The sequence below is a fragment of the Ovis aries genome, chromosome X (assembly GCF_016772045.2).
Source record: "Ovis aries strain OAR_USU_Benz2616 breed Rambouillet chromosome X, ARS-UI_Ramb_v3.0, whole genome shotgun sequence".
Lineage (NCBI taxonomy): Eukaryota > Metazoa > Chordata > Mammalia > Artiodactyla > Bovidae > Ovis > Ovis aries.
Genome location: NC_056080.1, coordinates 23,657,847 through 23,678,151, shown reverse-complemented (window position 1 = coordinate 23,678,151; position 20,305 = coordinate 23,657,847). Strand labels below are relative to the sequence as shown.

Sequence of the window (20,305 nt, the reverse complement as noted above, 5' to 3'; positions counted from 1 at the left end):
AGCAAATGCTTTTTCCCCCAATAGCTATAGCTGTTAAAAGTCAAGACCAGTTTGCATCCACTTGGGAAGGGTGTCAGTGGATGTTCCAAGTCCTTCCCCAAGGATATCTACATAGCCCAACAATCTGTCATGGGCTGGCTGCAGGAGATTTGGAAAAATGGAACTGCCCTGCATCAATGAAACTCTTTCATTATATTGATGATGTGCTACTAACCTCTGATTATTTTGCAGGTGTAAAACAGCGTACTGTGAAGGCTGTGTCCCATGATGTACATTGTACTGTAAAGGCTATGTACTATGATATAGACAGTGAACTGTGAAGGCTGTGCCCTCCTAATGAGGTAGTGGCTTGGCTATACCAGCACCTGCATCACACAGGGACAAAAACCATGTGGGCAATTGCCAAAGGGTGGGATCTTCCTATTTCTTGGAGAGAAATAGAAGATGCCTGCCATGACTATTCCACATGTGCCTGGGAAGCTCTTCACCCCCACAGGCTGGCAGCCACTGATGGACAGGTGGTGAGGGGGAGAATTTCTTTGACTCGGTGGCAAGTGAACTTTGTAGGGCCTCTACCACTAGCAGAGAACGCCAGCTTTGCTTTAACAGCTATAGATGCAGCTACAGGTTTGCTATTTGCCTGGCCATGTAAGGCCGCTGACTAACGCTGTACACTTAAGGTGCCTGACTGCCTGACAGCCATGTATGGCCATCCTCTGATTATAGCGGGTGACTGGGGTACCCATTTCACTGGAAAAGAAGTCCAGCACTGGGCAAAGAGGCTGGGAATTCAATGGGTATTTCATATCCCTTATCACCCACAGGCAGGGATCTGACTGAGCCATATAATGGTTTGTTAAAACAAGGCTTGAGGCTGTCTATTGATTCCCCCCTTCTTGAAGCGGTAGACCTGACACATATGGGGGCTTTTACAGGTTCTCAATGAAAAACCACACAGGGGTGGAATCACCCCGGAGGAGGCTCTTCTGCATCGTGCTGCTGCACCAATACAACTGCAGGTGGCAACAACAGATATTTGCCTAAAACCTGGCTATGGAACCCAAGGTAATATCCTGTTGCCAGCCCCAACAGAGACTGCACAAGGACAGATGGTGGACTGGACTTGGCCATGGAAGACAAAGACACCCCACATGTGGTGGGAAGCTTTCCTAGTCCCATGTGGGCAAGGGCTGCAACATGACTTTCAGGCTGTACCCTGGGTGACAAGCACCTGGTCCCCTCATGTGCATGTCACCTGGCCAGGACCACAGGGAACTGCCTCAGTGTTGAAAGGTGTATTTGTACTCTCCCTGAGGTCTATCATGAGTTCCCCTGTTATGCTCCGTGTGGAGCCACAGGATGTGAGAAATCCATGATGTGCAATGCCTAACCAGAGACCCACTGCAAGAACGGTGGGCAGCCTGTCCAGTACCTGGCATTGGAGTTTGCTCTGTATTGGGTGTGTAGCCTGCACTCTAGTGGTTTGTTGTTGTAGCTTTCACTGTTGTTGTGGAATATGGGTACAAGCACCACTAGTGTTCACCAGAAAGAAGCCACAGAGGGCCGACCCTATGTAAACAGTGGGACAGAAGACCCTGAGGGGTGGATTGTGGAGAAGTTAACTGACAACACAGAGTCAGTCAGGCTCTCCTGTCCCACTCTCTCACGGCCTCATACCTTACGTTCTATCAACAACGATATTGCTGACCTTGGTAGCACTGGGCCTGCGCACCCACTTGGCCATGGGCCACTTTTGTCTGTCCTAGCATATCAGTAGTCTTTGAAGACTCCCTGCGGCGGCTGCTGCTGCCCAGAGAGAATAAACATGTCTGCAGTCCCCACAGCTCTTCAGGTCTTCTTCCATCTTCCCCGGTCACGCCTTATCTACTCTGGGTTCAGTGAACAGTGTGAGCGGCAAGACAACTACTTACCATGAACACGGGATTCTGAAAGTACTTTATACCCATGATTTCCTCCAACTCTCAAGACAGTTTCTGTGAGGAGAGCATTATTATCCGCCATCGTTGGAATGAGAAAGCCGAGTCCGCAAGAAGTGCCAGGTTCCAGTGATTATAACCAGCCACCTGGGTTCTATCTTCTAAGCCACGCAGCTGCTGCTTCTAAACTTCAGGAATCCTGAGAAGCACCAGCTGAGAGTGACAGAGGTGAGTTTCAGTCCCTAGTTCACCACTTCATATTTGGGGGACCTTTAGGAAGATGAATCACCTGACTCTTCATTCTCTCATCTGTAAAATGGGAAAAATAATGAATTTAAAACTTAGAGTGGAATGAAAAAGATTTATATATATAAATATATTAAAAATATATATTGGAATCACTTTGCTGTACATAGGAAACTAACACAATATTGTAAATTAACTACATTTCAATGAAAAAAAATTTTTTTAACTTAGGGAGGATGCAAAGTTTAAATGATTAATTGCCTACTGCTGGGAGGGATTGGGGGCAGGAGGAGAAGGGGACGACAGAGGATGGCATCAGCGACTTGATGGACATGAGTTTGAGTGAACTCCGGGAGTCGGTGATGGACAGGGAGGCCTGGCATGCTGCGATTCATGGGGTCGCAAAGAGTCGGACATGACTGAGCAACTGAACTGAACTGAACATGCTGATTAATATTATTAGTTTCCAGAAATGTACAGTACAAATACAAAAATAATTTTGTAAAATGGAGCAGGGTCCATCCTATGAAGGAATAAACATAGGAACACAAGGAGTCAGTACAGTTGTGTTAATCGAGACTATAAGCCTTCCAGAAGCCAAAACAACATACCATACCACTCTCTTTCTCCCAGAACGGATCTTACATCAGTTTATTAGTGAAAACAGGGTTTTCAGAGTGGAGGAATTCAACTGGGGCCTTATGTAGAGGAAACTATGGCAAATAGCAGAGTCCATAAAATGAGAGTCACAGAAAAGCCTGAAGCAAATATCAAAGGTTGTTCTTGTAGCAATCCTAACTGAAAGATAAAGGCCTAACAGAAACTGTAATTTTGAGGCAGCAGTTGAACACAGAATTAAGCTAATGCCGCTAAAGTGTTTTGAATCTATGGGCACTCCAGCCAATATCAATGTGCTCAGCCTTGTCTGATTCTATGACCCCATGGACTGTAGCCAGCCAGCCTCCTCTGTCCACGGGATTTCCCAGACAAGAATACTGGAGTGGCTTGTCATTTCCTTCTCCAGGGGATCCTCCAAAACCAGAGATCAACCAGTCTCTAGCGTCTCCTAAATTGGCAGGCAGATTCTTTACCACTGTTCTACCTGGGTGATTGTTGTTTTTCAGTCACTCAGTTGTGACTTTTTGCGAACCCATGGAATGCAGCACACCAGGCTTCCCTGTCCTTTACCATCTCCTGGAGCTTACTCAAACTCATGTCCATCAAGCAGGTGATGCCATCCAACCATCTCATCCTCTGTTGTCCCCTTCTCCACTTGCCTTCAATCTTTCCCAGCATCAAGGTCTTTTCCAATGAGTTAACTCTTCGAATCAGGTGGCCAAAGTATTAGAGCTTCAGCTTCAGCATCAGTCCTTCCAATGAATATTCAAGACTGATTTCCTTTAGGACGGACTGGTTTGATCTCCTTGCAGTCCAAGACACTATTAAGAGTGTTCTCCAATACCATAGCTCAAAAGCATCAATTCTTCAGCACTCAGCCTTCTTTATGGTCCAAGTCTCACATTCATACATGACTACTGGAAAAACTATAGCTTTGATTAGATGGACCTTTGTTGGCAAAGTAATGTCTCTGCTTTTTAATATGCTATTTAGGTTTGTCATAGCTTTTCTTCCAAGTAGCAAACATCTTTTTATTTTAGGGCTGCAGTCAACATCTGCAGTAATTTTGGAACCCAAGAATACAAAGTCAGTCACTGTTTCCATTGCTTCCCCATTTATTTTCCATGAAGTGATGGGACTGGATGCCATGATCTTCTTTTTTTGAATGTTGGGTTTTCAGCCAGATTTTTCACTCTTCTTTTTTGCCTTCATCAAGATGCTCTTTAGTTCCTCTTTGCTTTCTGCCATAAGGGTGGTGTCATCAGCATATCTGAGGTTACTGATATTTCTCCTGGCAATCTTGATTCCAGCTTATGCTTCATCCAGCCCAGCATTCCACATGATGTACTCTGCATATAAGTTAATTAAGCAGGGTGACATATACAGCCTTGATGTACTCCCTTCACGATTTGGAACCAGTCTGCTGTTCCATGTCCAGTTCTAACTGTTGCTTCTAGGCATGCATATAGGTTTCGCGGGAGGCAGGTAAGGTGGTCTGGGTTTCCCATATCTTTAAAATTTTTCCACAGTTTGTTGTGATCCACACAGTCAAAAGCTTTAGGGTATTCAATGAAATAGATGCTTTTCTGGAATTCTTTTGCTTTTCTATAACCCAACATATTGGAAATTTGATATCTGCTTCCTCTGCCTTTTCTAAATCCAGCTTGGACATCTGGAAGCTCTTGTTCATGTCCTGTTGAAGCCTAGCTTGGAGAATTTTGAGTATTACTTACGTAGTGTGTGAAATGAGAGCAATTGTGCACCTCCTACATTGGTAGGTGGATTCTTTGCCACTGACCCCTGCTGCTGCTAAGTCGCTTCAGTCGTGTCCAACTCTGTACGACCCCAGAGATGGCAGCCCACCAGGCTCCCCCGTCCCTGGGATTCTCCAGGCAAGAACACTGGAGTGGGTTGCCATTTCCTTCTCCAATGCATGAAAGTAAAAAGGGAAAGTGAAGTCGCTCAGTCATGTCCGACTCTTAGCGACCTCATGGACTACAGACTACCAGGCTCCTCCGTCCATGGGATTTTCCAGGCAAAAGTACTGGTGTGGGGTGCCATTGCCTTCTCTGACCCCTAGGGAATTCCAAATCACCTCGAGGGTTTGTTAAAACTCTGATTTCAGAGCTCCACCTGCAATGTTTCTGATTCAGTTATCTCCAGTGGGGCTGTAGGATTTGCATTCTAACAAGTCCTGGGGGAGGAAGATACCCTGGAGAAGGAAATGGCAATCCACTCCAGTATTCTTGCCTATGAAATCCCATGGACAGAAGACGCCTGGCGGGCTACAGTCCATGGGGTCACAAAAGTCTTGGAAATGACTAGGTGAGTAAACAACAACGAGGTGATTTGGATGTTTGCTCACATGTGACACAAGAGTGCGTTAAGACCTGAAATATCTCTGAGAAGTGGTGGGAGCTTGTGTGCTTCAGTCATGTCTGACTCTGTATAACCCTATGGACTGTAACCCACCACTGGTAGCAGTGGTAAATTAAAATTTCAGCGCCTGTAATTCTGGCCATCTCCCAAGACAAAGAAATTCCCCCAAAGAAGAGTCTAGTTCTAAGAAATAGGGCCTCCCATTTTGCCTACTAATATGTTAGCCACAAAATACACATCTCTAAGTTTACCGGTCAAAGGAGCCTGCCAAATGCGCTTATGATATTAATCACTTTCCGATTAGAATGTTTGCCAGTGATAATGATTTTTTCTATTACAGTTAAAATTCAGTCTTTCCTCCCTACACCGTAAGTGTGGAGTCACTTTCTTCCAAAGACCACAGTATAGAAAGGGGTAGAAAGGGCAACTTTACAATGAGAAAACAAAAATGGCATTTTACTTCTGTGGTCTTCTTCCCAAGGATACACAACCTCAGTCTATCCCTAAGATAAACGTCAAACACATCCCAAGTAAGGGACATTCTACAAAACACCTGAATAGTATTCCTCAAAACTGTCAAAAGTCATGAAAAACAAGAAAAGTTTGAGAACCTATCATAGTCTAGAGGAGACCTGACAACAAAATGTCATGTGATAAACCTGGGTGGGATCTAGAACAGAAAAAGGGTATCAGGTAAAGAAGAGCAAACGAATCTGAATAATGAATGGACTTCAGTTAACACTAATATATGAATCCTGGTTCGCCCATTGTGAACAAAGTACCACACCAAGATAAGATGTTACAAAAAGGGAAATTGGTGTGGTATTTGAGAACCCTTTTGCACTTTCATTTTTCTGAAATCAGAAACTCTTCTAAAATTAAAAGTTCATTTTAAATTTCAGTCTTTCTTCTTGATAAGAAGCACATATGCAGATGATTTGCACGTCAAGGTTTCTAATTAATAATGAAAATAGAATCCTCCTCTCCTATGCATATGTGCATTAGTCACTAAGCCCTGTCCAACTCTTTGCCACCCCATGGACTGTAACCCGCCAGGTTCCTCTGTCCATGGGATTCTCCAGGCAAGAATACTGGAGTGGGTAGCCATTCCCTTCTCCAGGGGATAATCACGACCTAGAGATCAAACCAGGGTCTCCTGCACTGCACGCAGACTCTTTGCCATCAGAGGCTCCAGGGAAGCCCCACCTCACTCCCCCCACAACTTCCACGTGTTCCCTACCCACAACCATCCACTGGATGCTGTCCCCTCCGGTCCTGCACACCTTGCAAACCAACCACACGCTCCTGCAAAGTTAATCTGGTCCCTTCACCCAATGGCAAATGGGTGGTAGGTGGGACGTCGCTTGTTAAAATGAAATAAAGAAACACTGGCTCAATTAGGGGTAGCATGGCCAATGACTGTGGGGTTGCCCCTGTAAAGTGACTCAGGCATCTTCATGCCTTTCTTTACTCCTCCCATTCCACCCATTCCCTATCCCTGTTTTCGCAAAGAGCTGGCTGCAGTCTGAGAGGAACGGAGATGGCAGAGGCTGACGGCGATGACTCGCTCAACCCCATGTCAATCCTCATAGACGAGCTCCAGAACGAGGATATTCAGCTTCGCGTCAATAGCATCAATAAGCTGTCCACCATCTCGTTGGCCCTTGGAGTCGAAAAGACCCGCAGTGAGCTTCTGCCCCTCATTATAGACATCCTGTACGATGAGGACGAGGTCCTGTTGGCCCTGGCGGAGCAGCTGGGCACCTTTACCCCTCTGGTCGGAGGTCCCGAGTATGTTCACTGCCTGCTGCCACCCCTAGAGTTGCTGGCCGTGGTGGAGGAGGCCATAGTGCGGGAGAAGGCGGTGGAGTCCCTGAAGGCCATCTCACATGAGCACTCACCCTCCCATCTCGAGGACCACTTTGTGCCACTCGTGAAGCGGCTGGTGGACGGCGACTTAGTCAACTCTCGCATCTCAGCCTGTAGCCTTTTCTCCGTCTGCTACCCTGGCGTGTCCATCGCCATCAAGGCGGAACTTCTACAGTGCTTCCGGGATCTGTGCTCAGATGACAACCTCTTGGTGCGATGTGCAGCAGCCTCCAACCTGGGGGATTTCGCCAAGGTGCTTGAGATAGACGACATCAAGAGTGAGATCATCCCCATATTTTCCAACCTGGCCTCTGACAAGCAGGATTCGGTGCGGCTGCTAATGGTGGAAGTGTGCGTGAACATCGCCCAGCTCCTGCCCCAGGAGGCCCTGGAAGCCCTGGTGATGATCACCCTGTGCCAGGCTGCCGAGGACACATCCTGGCGTGTCCGTTACATGGTGGCCAGCAAGTTCACAGAGCTCCAGACAGCAGTGGGGCCTGAGATCACCAAGACGGGCTTGGTCCCTGCCTTCCAGAACCTGATGAAAGACTGTGAGGCCGAGGTGAGGGCCGCTGCCTCCCACAACCTCAAAGAATTCTGTGAAAATCTCTCCACTGACTATCGGGAGAATGTGATCCTGACCAAGATCTTGCCCTGCAGCAAGGAGCTGGTCTCAGACATCAACCAGCATGTCAGGTCAGCCCTGGCCTCCGTCATCATGGGCCTCTGCCCCATCCTGGGCAAAGATAACACCATCGAGCACCTCATGCCCCTTTTCCTGGCTCTGCTGAGGGATGAGTGCCCGGACGTGCGGCTGAATATCATCTCCAACCTCAGTTGCATGAAAGAGGTGATCGGCATCCAGCAGCTGTCCAAGTTCCTGCTCCCCACCATCATGGAGCTTGTGGAGGATGCCAAGTGGCGGGTGCGTCTGGCCATCGTTGAGTACATGCCTCTGCTGGCTGGACAGTTTGGGCTGGAGTTCTTTGATGCGCAGCTCCACTCCTTGTGCATGTCCTGGCTTGTGGATCATGTCTATGCCATCCGCGAGGCGGCCACCAACAACCTGAAGAAGCTGGTGGAGCTGTTTGGGAAGGAGTGGGCCCTTGCCACTACCATCCCCAGGGTCCTGACCCTGTCTGAGGAACCCAACTACCTGCACCGCATGACTACGCTCTTCTGCATCAATGTGCTGTCTGAGGTCTGTGGGCAGGAGATCACCACCAAGCACATGCTGCCCACAGTGCTGTATATGGCTGAGGACCCCATCGCCAATGTTCGCTTCAACGTGGCCAAGTCCCTACAGAAGATTGGGTCCATCCTGGACAACAGCACACTGCAGACAGAGGTCAAGCCCATCCTGGAGAAGCTGACCCAGGACCGGGACGTGGACGTCAAGTACTTTGCCCAGGAGGCTCTGACTGTCCTGTCTCTCACCTGATGCTGGAAGAGGAGCCAACGCCAGCCTCTGGTATCCACTCTCCCCCTCCCTCCCCCCAAGTCCCTCCTTTGGGGAGACAGTGCCCTTGGCTGTCACTCCCTGTGCATGTTCTGACCCCAGGCCCCTCCCCCAGCACAGTTGCTGGCCCCAGCCTGGGAATCCAGCTTCTCACGGTCCACTCCCTCGGGGTTGGGGGTGCCCAAGCTGGGACAGGGCAGAGATCCTAGGAGGAAGGGTTGTTCATGCTGCGCTGTGTGGTGATGCTGGCATCCCAGGTTGCAGACTCCTGTTGCTATGAGGACCCCTCCCCTATTGATTTCTCCACCTCCCTTCCTTCCCCTTCAGTCGGTTGTTTGTGTCAGTTGTGCCATTTTTATTTAATGCCTTTTACCCCCTTTGCCAGAGAAATGAAGTTCTAGAAAATTTTTAAAAAATGAAAATAGATTCATGGGAAAATACATGTTTCCGCCAAAAAAAAAAAAATGGTAGCTCTTTCTACAAATCACAAGGATTCTTACTGTTTTAATACCTTCCAAACTTCCTAATTTGCATCATTGTTCTAAAAATATTATGTGAAAAGATTGTCACAAAATATTTTCATATTTTCTTTCTTGCTTCTCTTTAGCTGGACATGAATATTCACCTTTTTTCTATTTGAATGAGTTATTGCCTGTTTTTCCACATCTGCTTAAGTGAGTAATATTGTAAGCCTCAATTAACTGTATCTTGAATCTGCAGATTCAATTTCCTTATCTTGGACCCTTTTATTTAACGAACCTAAATAATTCTATTAAACATGAGGCATTCAGCTTCCCTCTAATTATCTGGAGAACTCTGGGAAAGAACTGGGACCACTTTGTTCCAGCTAACCTTAGACTGCAGTGGAAAGTCATTCTCCAGCTCTTTTTGATACTTTGTGGAAGCAGCTATAAAAGGGAACCAAACACCCAAGAATTTCACAAACATTTGGCAAAGTAAAATGTGAGTAGGGAATTCTATATAGTCCATTAAATAAGAATCAAAAATAGAAGTCTTTTCTGCAGTGCTTGGCTCCAAATTAATTACTTAATTTTGTTTTCTCCTGCACCATGGAGCTTGAGGGAACTTAGTTCCTGGATCAGGGATGGAACTGGCACCCTTGGCAATGAAAGCTCAAAGTCTTATCCACTGGACTGCTAGGGAATTCCCCCAAATTATTTTTTTTTTTTAGAAAAAAAAAAGACCCATGTAAGAAGTGTGTTGGAAAATTATGTTATGAAGCTGATTTAAGGTAGGGAAATACCACTCTAGGTATAAATTGTAGATTTTTAGCATGGCATAACTGGTAAAAAGTAGAAGAAAAAGGACCGGCTTAGGTGGTTTAGGCCACAACAGACAGAACAAGATCCATCAAATTAAACCAGTTGCTTCCTCTTATCCACAAAAAGACATTACTAAGTAAGTTCAGGTCTTTATGGAGAGTGGCATAACTTTAGAGTTCTGGTAAAGTTTCTGAGTAGCTAAGCAAATGAGCACATTTTAAAAGTTATACTCCAGTTAGAAAGATTATCAGACTGATTTAGGAGATCTGGCTCTACAACTGGTAATGGTAGCTCAGCTAGTAAAGAATCCACCTGAAATGCAGGAGACCCCAGTTTGATTCCTGGGTCTCGAAGATTCCCCTGGAGAAGGGACAGGCTATCCACTGCAGTTTTCTTGGGCTTCCCTGATGGCTCAGACAGTAATGAATCTCCCTGAAATTTGAGAGACCTTGGTTGGGAAGAACCCCTGGAGAAAGAAATGGCAACCCACTCCAGTATTCTTGCCTATGAAATCTCATGGACAGAAGACGCCTGGTGGGCTACAGTCCATAAGGTCACAAAAGTCTTGGAAATGACTAGGTGAGTAAACAACAACGAGGTGATTTGGATGTTTGCTCACATGTGACACAAGAGTGCATTAAGACCTGAAATATCTCTGAGAAGTGGTGGGAGCTTGTGTGCTTCAGTCATGTCTGACTCTGTACAACCCTATGGACTGTAACCCACCACTGGTAGCAGTGGTAAATTAAAATTTCAGCGCCTGTAATTCTGGCCATCTCCCAAGACAAAGAAATTCCCCTAAAAAAGGGTCTGGTTCTTAGAAATAGGGCCGCCTACTTTGCCTACTAATATGTTAGCCACAAAATACACATCTCTAAGTTTACCAGTTAAAGGAGCCTGCCAAATGCACTTATGATATTAATCACTTTCCGATTAGAATGTTTGCCAATGATGATGATTTTTTCTATTACAGTTAAAATTCAGTCTTTCCTCCCTACACCGTAAGTGTGGAGTCACTTTCTTCCAAAGACCACAGTATAGAAAGGGGTAGAAAGGGCAACTTTACAATGAGAAAACAAAAATGGCATTTTACTTCTGTGGTCTTCTTCCCAAGGATACACAACCTCAGTCTATCCCTAAGATAAACGTCAAACACATCCCAAGTAAGGGACATTCTACAAAACACCTGAATAGTATTCCTCAAAACTGTCAAAAGTCATGAAAAACAAGAAAAGTTTGAGAACCTATCATAGTCTAGAGACCTGACAACAAAATGTCATGTGATAAACCTGGGTGGGATCTAGAACAGAAAAAGGGTACCAGGTAAAGAAAAGCAAACGAATCTGAATAATGAATGGACTTCAGTTAACGCTAATATATGAATCCTGGTTCGCCCATTGTGAACAAAGTACCACACCAAAATAAGATGTTACAAAAAGGGAAGTTGGTGTGGGATTTTGAGAACCCTTTTGTACTTTCATAATTTTTCTGAAATCAGAAACTCTTCTAAAATTAAAAGTTCATTTTAAATTTCAGTCTTTCTTCTTGATAAGAAGCAGATATGCAGATGATTTGCACGTCAAGGTTTCTAATTAATAATGAAAATAGAATCCTCCTCTCCTACGCGTGTGTGCATTAATCACTAAATCGCGTATGATTCTGCCACCGCGTGGACTGTACCTAACACCTCAGAGGCCAGGCTCTGTCCATGGAATTCTCTAGGCAAGAATACTGGAGTGGGTAGCCATTCCCTTCTCCAGGAGATCATCCCGACCTAGAGATCAAGCCATGGTCTCCTATGACGCAGGTGGACTCTTTACCACAGAGGATCCGTGAAAACCCATTCCACTCCCCCAACAACCTCTGTGCCTCCCCCACCCCCAACTCTCCACTGTGTCGTCCCCCATCCCATCATGCACTCCGCCCAACCCCACCTCAGGCTCCTGCAGTTAATGTAGTCTCTTCAGCCAATAGCAAATGGGTGGTAGGTGGGACTTCATTTGTTCGGACAAATGAAATGAAACGCAGGCTCAGGGCGGCGTAGCGTGGCCAATGACTGTGGAGGAGTCCCTGTAAAGTGGCACAGGTATCCCTACGCCTTTCTTGACTCCGCCCATTGCAGCCATTCCCTATCCCTGTTTTCGCAAAGCGCTGGCTGCAGTCTGAGAGGAACAAAGATGGCGGAGGCTGACGGCGATAACTCGCTCGACCCCATGTCGATCCTCATAGACGAGCTCCAGAATGAGGATATTCAGCATCGCGTCAGCAGCATCAATAAGCTGTCCACCATCGCGTTGGCCCTTGGAGTCGAAAAGACCCGCAGTGAGCTTCTGCCCCTCATTATAGACATCCTGTACGATGAGGACGAGGTCCTGTTGGCCCTGGCGGAGCAGCTGGGCACCTTCACCCCTCTGGTCGGAGGTCCCGAGTATGTTCACTGCCTGCTGCCACCCCTAGAGTTGCTGGCCGTGGTGGAGGAGGCCATAGTGCGGGAGAAGGCAGTGGAGTCCCTGAGGGCCATCTCGCATGAGCACTCACCCTCCCATCTCGAGGACCACTTTGTGCCACTCGTGAAGCGGCTGGCGGGCGGCGACTTAGTCAACTCTCGCATCTCAGCCTGTAGCCTTTTCTCCGTCTGCTACCCTAGCGTGTCCATCGCCATCAAGGCGGAACTTCTACAGTGCTTCCGGGATCTGTGCTCAGATGACAACCTCTTGGTGCGATGTGCAGCAGCCTCCAACCTGGGGGATTTCGCCAAGGTGCTTGAGATAGACGACATCAAGAGCGAGATCATCCCCATATTCTCCAACCTGGCCTCTGACGAGCAGGATTCGGTGCGGCTGCTAATGGTGGAAGTGTGCGTGAACATCGCCCAGCTCCTGCCCCAGGAGGCCCTGGAAGCCCTGGTGATGATCACCCTGTGCCAGGCTGCCGAGGACACATCCTGGCGTGTCCGTTACATGGTGGCCAGCAAGTTCACAGATCTCCAGACAGTAGTGGGGCCTGAGATCACCAAGACGGGCCTGGTCCCTGCCTTCCAGAACCTGATGAAAGACTGTGAGGCCGAGGTGAGGGCCGCTGCCTCCCACAACCTCAAAGAATTTTGTGAAAATCTCTCCACTGACTATCGGGAGAATGTGATCCTGACCGAGATCTTGCCCTGCAGCAAGGAGCTGGTCTCAGACATCAACCAGCATGTCAGGTCAGCCCTGGCCTCCGTCATCATGGGCCTCTGCCCCATCCTGGGCAAAGATAACACCATCGAGCACCTCATGCCCCTTTTCCTGGCTCTGCTGAGGGATGAGTGCCCGGATGTGCGGCTGAACATCATCTACAACCTCGATTGCATGAAAGAGGTGATCGGCATCCAGCAGCTGTCCAAGTTCCTGCTCCCCACCATCATGGAGCTTGCGGAGGATGCCAAGTGGCGGGTGCGTCTGGCCATCGTTGAGTACATGCCTCTGCTGGCTGGACAGTTTGGGCTGGAGTTCTTTGATGCGCAGCTCCACTCCTTGTGCATGTCCTGGCTTGTGGATCATGTCTATGCCATCCGCGAGGCGGCCACCAACAACCTGAAGAAGCTGGTGGAGCTGTTTGGGAAGGAGTGGGCCCTTGCCACTACCATCCCCAGGGTCCTGACCCTGTCTGAGGAACCCAACTACCTGCACCGCATGACTACGCTCTTCTGCATCAATGTGCTGTCTGAGGTCTGTGGGCAGGAGATCACCACCAAGCACATGCTGCCCACAGTGCTGTATATGGCTGAGGACCCCATCGCCAATGTTCGCTTCAACGTGGCCAAGTCCCTACAGAAGATTGGGTCCATCCTGGACAACAGCACACTGCAGACAGAGGTCAAGCCCATCCTGGAGAAGCTGACCCAGGACCGGGACGTGGACGTCAAGTACTTTTCCCAGGAGGCTCTGACTGTCCTGTCTCTCGCCTGATGCTGGAAGAGGAGCCAACGCCAGCCTCTGGTATCCACTCTCCCCCTCCCTCCCCCCAAGTCCCTCCTTTGGGGAGACAGTGCCCTTGGCTGTCACTCCCTGTGCATGTTCTGACCCCAGGCCCCTCCCCCAGCACAGTTGCTGGCCCCAGCCTGGGAATCCAGCTTCTCACGGTCCACTCCCTCGGGGTTGGGGGTGCCCAAGGTGGGGCAGAGCAGAGATCCTAGGAGGAAGGGTTGTTCATGCTGCGCTGTGTGGTGATGCTGGCATCCCAGGTTGCAGGCTCCTGTTGCTATGAGGACCCCTCCCCTATTGACTTCTCCACCTCCCTTCCTTCCCCCTCAGTCGGTTGTTTGTGTCAGTTGTGCCATTTTTATTTTATTCCTTTTACCCCCTTTGCCAGCAAAATAAATGTCTAGAAATTTTTAAAAGATGAAATAGATTAATGGGAAAATACATGTTTCTGCCAAAAAAAAAATGGTAGCTCTTTCTACAAATCACAAGGATTCTTACTGTTTTAATACCTTCCATAGTTCCTAATATGCATCATTATTGTTCTAAAAATATTATGTGAAAAGACTAACGTTTTCATATTTTTCTTTCTTGCTTCTCTTTAGCTGGACATGAATATTCACCTTTTTTCTGTTTGATTGAGTTATTGCCTGTTTCCCACATCTGCTTGAGTGAGTATCATTGTAAGCCTCAATTAACTGTATCTTGAATTTGCAGATTTGGCAAAGTAAAATGTGAGTGGGGAATTCTATACAGTCTATTAAATAAGAATCAAAAATAGAAGCCTTTTCTGCAGTGCTTGGCTCCAAATTAATTACTTAATTATTTTTTCCATGCACCATGGAGCTTGAGGGAACTTAGTTCCTGGACCAGGGATGGAACTGGAACCCTTGGCAATGAAAGCTCAAAGTCTTATCCACTGGACTGCTAGGGAATTCCCCCAAATTAATATTTTTTTAAAAAAAAGATCCATGTAAGAACTGTTGTAAAATTATGTTACGAAGCTGATTTAAGGCAGGGAAATACCACTCTAGGTATAAATTGCAGATTTTTAGTATGGCATAACTGGTAAAAAAGTAGAAAAAAAGGACCAGCTTAGGTGGTTTAGGCCACAACAGACATAACAAGACCCATCAAATTAAACCAGTTGCTTCCTCTTACCCACAAAAAGACATTACTAAGATTCAGTAGTTCAGGTCTTTATGGAGAGTGGCATAACTTTAGAGTTCTGGTAAGGTCTCTGAGTAGCTAAGCAAATGAGCATATTTCAAAAGTTATACTCCAGTTAGAAAGACTATCAGACTGATTTAGGAGACCTGGTTCTACCACTGGTAATGGTAGCTCAGCTGGTAAAGAATCTACCCGGAATGCAGGAGACCCCAGTTTGATTCCTGGGTCTGGAAGATTCCCCTGGAGAAGGGATAGACTACCTACTCCAGTATTCTTGGACTTCTCCATTGGCTCATTCGGTAAAGAATCTGCTTGCAATGTGGGAGACCCGGGTTCAATCCCTGGGTTGGGAAGTTCCCCTGGAGAAGGAAATGACAACCCACTCCAGTTTTCTTGCCTGGAGGATCTCCATGGACAGTGGAGCTGGCGGGCCACAGTCGATGGGGTCACAAAGAGTTGGACACAACTGAGTGACTAAGCAGAGCACTTGATAAACAGGGGTTTGTTTTCTCCTTCATAAAAAAGTAATCATACATTTGAACAGGAGCTCTTAGTTCCCAATAGACTTTTTGTATACTGTATCATTTCATCCTGACAAAAACAATAGAATTTATAAGGCAGGGATTTTCTTACTTTCACAGATGAGGAAATAGAGTTTAAAGAATTTATGCCATGAGTTGGGTCACACAATGAGAAAGTGGAAAGCAGGAAGTCGACCTCACGTTTTCTGACTTCCATTCTCTGCTCTTCACACATCACCACAAAGCTATCTAAAGATGCCTTTTTGCTCTAAATTTCCATTACCCTTTGACTAAAATATGGCTTTGAAATTTCAATTCATAATCTCTCTCCAGCTAACTAAATATGAACGTTTCTACATCTCCACTTCCCAAAAGTCAATATGTTTTTCCATTTTAAAATGAGAAAAAATATTGGAGATTTTTAAAAGTATACGAATCAATCATGATTTTAGCATCTTCTATAGATGTAAAGGGCTTTGCCTGCTTTAAAAAAAATTGAGGCAATTCTTCAGAGGAGCGTAGGGATTCTTAATAAAGTTGCAGTCTAAACATGGACCAATATGTTATCACAAAACAACATGAGTTATAGGGTCCATGAGCTTGTTTTGTTCCTCAGTCTAAATTGTGGTAGGTGATAAATAACACATTCTTAAAAAGGTTAAAGTAATGAAGAGCAAATAAGTAGGTGTTTTTTTTTTCATAAATTATGTTTAAAAACTATAGTAGACAATATTCCCCTACTTTTGGCATTTTAACTGTGAAATGAGAATCTAAGTGTTGAAAATTAGATTATGAGAAGTGAAAGTAAGATTTTGGTAAAATTCTGGCACTGCCACTTCTCTGTATAAGTATCAATTACACAAGTAATCATTTCAAATTATGTTGAGGGGTAATCTAAAAAAAAATTTGAAATATTATCTCAGAAATTAGAGAAGCAGACTGGTCTTTAAAATACTAGATTATCTCTATCTCCAAGAGATATCCACACTTTTATGCTGATCACAGCATCATTTGCAGTAGTCCAGATATGGAAACAACTCAAGTGTCCATCAACACTTGATGAATGGATAATGAAAATGTGGTACATGTATGGAATATTATTTATTCTGTAAAAAGAAGGAAATTCTGTCATTTGCAACAACACATGAAAGTGGAAGACATTATGGTTAGTGAAATTAGCCAGACAGAGAAAAATACTGAATTGTCTCACTCATATGTGGAATCTAAAAAGTGAACTCATAAAAGTAGAAAGTAGGATGATGGTGGCCAGGGGCTGGTGGTGCAAAGGGTGGGAGGGAATTGGGGCTATTGGTCAAAGGGTACATACTTTCAGTTAAGCAGGATGAATATGTTCTGGAGATCTAATGTACTATATAGTGACTATAGTTAAAAATATAGTATTGCATACTTGAAATTTGCTAAGAGAATAGATCTTAAGTTTTCTTAACGAACACAAATGGTAACTATATGAGTTGATGGATATGTTAATTACCTTGATGGTGATGATCATTTCACAGTGTATACATACATCAAAACATCGTGTTGTAACTTTAAACATATATAATTTTTAGTTGTCAAATATGCTTCATTAAAGCTGCTGCTGCTGCTAAGTCGCTTCAGTCGTGTCCGACTCTGTGCGACCCCATAGATGGCAGCCCACCAGGCTCCCCCTGTCCCTAGGATTCTCCAGGCAAGAACACTGGAGTGGGTTCATTAAAGCTAGGGAAAATATTACAGTTCTCCTAAAATAATTACAAACTTGGAAAACAGAAATTATTTCACTAGTCATACAGAACACACACACATATGTACAACTGCCTCTGTTTTCAAATCCTATTAAAAGTACAGGGGAAAGAGAACATACAGATACATCTATATTAGTGCTAGAAAGTTGAGGAAGGTATCAGAGGACCAGAGCAGTAAGGAAAGACATAAAGCAAGTCAAACTGACAGAAAATCTAAACACTATTAAAGAAATTGTAAACTTACCAGGACAAAAGTGAGGAACATGCAAGAAAACATCAGTTTTCTCAGAAGCCTGAAATAATCCCCAAACTAGAGCCATGGAGGCTTGGAAAAGGAAGAGGTAGTAAGTAAACAGGTGATTAAAGAAATAGAAAGGAGCTGGACTGATCCCCTAACCACAGAACCATGACTGCGGCATTTGCTACAGACTCTAAAGTAGTCTCACCTGGAAAATACTATGGACAGAGGAACCTGGTGTGCTGCAGTCCAGAGGGTAGCAAGGAGTCAGACGTGACTGAGTGAAAACACACTAAAGAATTTAGAACAACTCTGCATATAACACTAGAGTTTTGACAACTACCCTCAGAATGTCCCTTGTGGTAAGAGAAGGAGGACACTGCCATGAGTCATATACGGCCATTATAAGGAAACAGAAGACTCTGCATCCAAGAAACAAGCTCCCCATACACCCTAAATGAAAGGGCATGCAGCCATATAGCCCCCGCTTCCCTCAGTGAGTGCTGGATTGAGAATCCCTATCGTTAAAACATTTACCCATTGTCAAGGATATGGAGATTCTCTCCTTGGATGCAGAAACTAAGCTTGAACTAACCAATAAGGATCAATCAAGGGCAATTATGTATAAATATGGACAGAACACCAAGAACCCTCATACATTAGAGGAAAATCAACAAAATGAAAGAAAACTACCAAACTCAACAACCAGAAAAATTAACTTCACAAGAAACAGTGTCAGCACAGGAAAAAGAAATGTAAATTTTCAGTGTGGTTTAAAACCATTTAGAAATAACAGGCTTCTATAAAAAAGGAACTTCCCTGGGTGAAATCTGAAAACAGTCCTGGTACAGGGAGGGCAAGGAGAGATCAAAAAAAAAATGCAGGCACCCCAGACTGGTAGGTGTCAGGGTTAAGCAGTGAGGGAATTACCCAGGAGGGTTGTCTGGGCACCATGAAATGACTAGATCTCCATTCCCATTAAGTCTATATAGAGACCTTAATAGGTTCAGTCATGTATGCTGTCCGGCCTCAACACACCTGACTCTCTCAAGGCTGTGTCCTTGAAATGGCTTGGGCAAAAAGACCAGAGGATGGAGCATATATTGCAAGGACAGAGGAGGAGCTTCGGACAGCCTGGGTCAAGCAGCAATCATGCCCTCCCCAGGTCTGCTTCTAATAAGAAGCAACTGAGACCTTGAAAATGTTAAATATTATGGCCACTTTCAAAAAGTTCAATGGGTGGGCTGAAGTCATAATAAAAAAGCAGGAAAATAAAACCAGGAGTTCTCCTGGAGTACTATGCAGAAAAATAAACCTGAAGAGTATGAGGAAAACTAAAAGGCTTAGAAGGGTAGGTAGATTCAGTGGTTCCATTGCACTATTAACAGGGGTTCCAGAGAGAGAAAACAGAATGGAGTTGAGAGAATCATCCAAGAAATAAGAGAAATTTTTCACTGAGCTGAGGAAACATGACTCTTTAGTTGGTAAAATCCACCAAGTGTCCTGTGGTAATGGAGGACATCAGCATAGACAAGTACTGGTAGAACTTCTGAACAACAGTAACAGCTTTCTGAGAGGTAAACCAAGTTGGACTCACATGTACTTCCTGTCCATACCAGGGGAGGCTAAAAGAAAAAAAAAAGGAGAAAAAAAAGTGTCTAAGTGCTATGAATATGTTGCTCATGGAAATGTAAATTGATCCAAACTTTTTATCAAGCAACTTGGCAATAACTATGGAAATTAAGAAAGCACATACACTTTGACTGTGCAGCTGCATTTCTAGGAATCTACCCTACAGGTAAATTTGCACAGGTACAAAATGATATCCACAGATGCATACTGACTGTGCTACCTACAGTGAACCCCAACCCACCTTGGCAACTTGTCTCCTACACCTAATCACCATGCCTATTCCTCTCCCTCCTTAACTCTCTCAATTTCCTCAGAGGTCCAACAGGCTGACTGTAATACTATTTCTTCCCCCTCCTAACCACCCCAGGATCTTACTTTTCTAAACAATTTTATATTTCTGTACATCTACAAGCAAGGTTTGGGCTTCCTAGGTGGCGCTAGTAGTAAAGAGCCCGCCTGCCAATGCAGGAGGTATAAGAGATACAGGTTCGATCCTTGGGTTGGGAAGATCCCCTGGAGAAGGTAATGGCAACCACTCCAGTATTCTTGCCTGGAGAATCCCATGGACAGAGGAGCCTGGTGGGCCACAGTCCATAGGGTCATACATAGTTGGACACAGCTGAAGTGAATGAGCATGCATGCACAAGCAAGGTAATGATATATACTGGGAAAGTATTTTTTTGCCCAAATACTTCTCATTTCAATATAACCAGTGTATGGGGTGTGGAGAGTTTGGGGGAGAATGGATATATGCATATGTATGGCTGAGTCCCTTTGCTGTTTAACTGAAATTATCACAACATTGTTAATCAGCTATGCTACTGCTGCTGCTAAATTGCTTCAGTCATGTCCAACTCTGTGCAACCCCATAGATGGCAGCCCACCAGGCTCCCCCCTCCCTGGGATTCTCCAGGCAAGAATACTGGAGTGGGATACCATTTCCTTCTCCAATGCATGAAAGTGAAAAGTGAAAGTGAGGTTGCTCAGTCATGTCTGACTCTTAGCAACCCCATAGACTGCAGCCTACCAGGCTCCTCCGTCCATGGGATTTTCCAGGCAAGAGTACCGGAGTGGGTTGCCATTGCCTTCTCTGGTTAATCAGCTATATCCCAATATAAATTAAAAGGTGTAAAAAAAATAAAAGATAATCGGTGCTATTGGAGAATGCCAAATGGGAAGATTCCAGAAGCCAAGTTTTTCTCATTTTGAAGAAAGGTGTCTTTTTTTCTCTCTCTAAATTTCTGACTTT

General features: G+C 45.3%; 2 protein-coding genes across 2 annotated transcripts in view; both read left to right on the top strand.

Moving 5' to 3' along the window:
• Positions 1-6,704: 6,704 nt before the first annotated feature.
• Positions 6,705-9,040, top strand: LOC114111443 (serine/threonine-protein phosphatase 2A 65 kDa regulatory subunit A alpha isoform-like). The gene has a single exon (XM_042241762.2). The coding sequence runs from the start codon at positions 6,721-6,723 to the stop codon at positions 8,488-8,490; it is 1,770 nt and encodes a 589-aa protein (XP_042097696.1). The 5' UTR covers positions 6,705-6,720; the 3' UTR covers positions 8,491-9,040.
• Positions 9,041-11,959: 2,919 nt separating this feature from the next.
• The window catches only part of LOC101109519 (serine/threonine-protein phosphatase 2A 65 kDa regulatory subunit A alpha isoform-like), a 29,129-nt gene continuing 20,783 nt past the window's right edge, over positions 11,960-20,305 (top strand). Inside the window, exons 1-2 of the mRNA XM_042241952.2 lie at positions 11,960-13,768; positions 14,356-14,421. Coding sequence (XP_042097886.1) covers positions 11,969-13,738 — 1,770 coding nt within the window. The 5' untranslated portion in view covers positions 11,960-11,968 and the 3' untranslated portion in view covers positions 13,739-13,768; positions 14,356-14,421. The remainder of the gene's footprint in view (positions 13,769-14,355; positions 14,422-20,305) is intronic.

Excerpts from the sequence above, each read along its gene's own strand:
- LOC114111443 (XM_042241762.2), top strand. The coding sequence starts at position 6,721 with ATGGCAGAGGCTGACGGCGATGACTCGCTCAACCCCATGTCAATCCTC.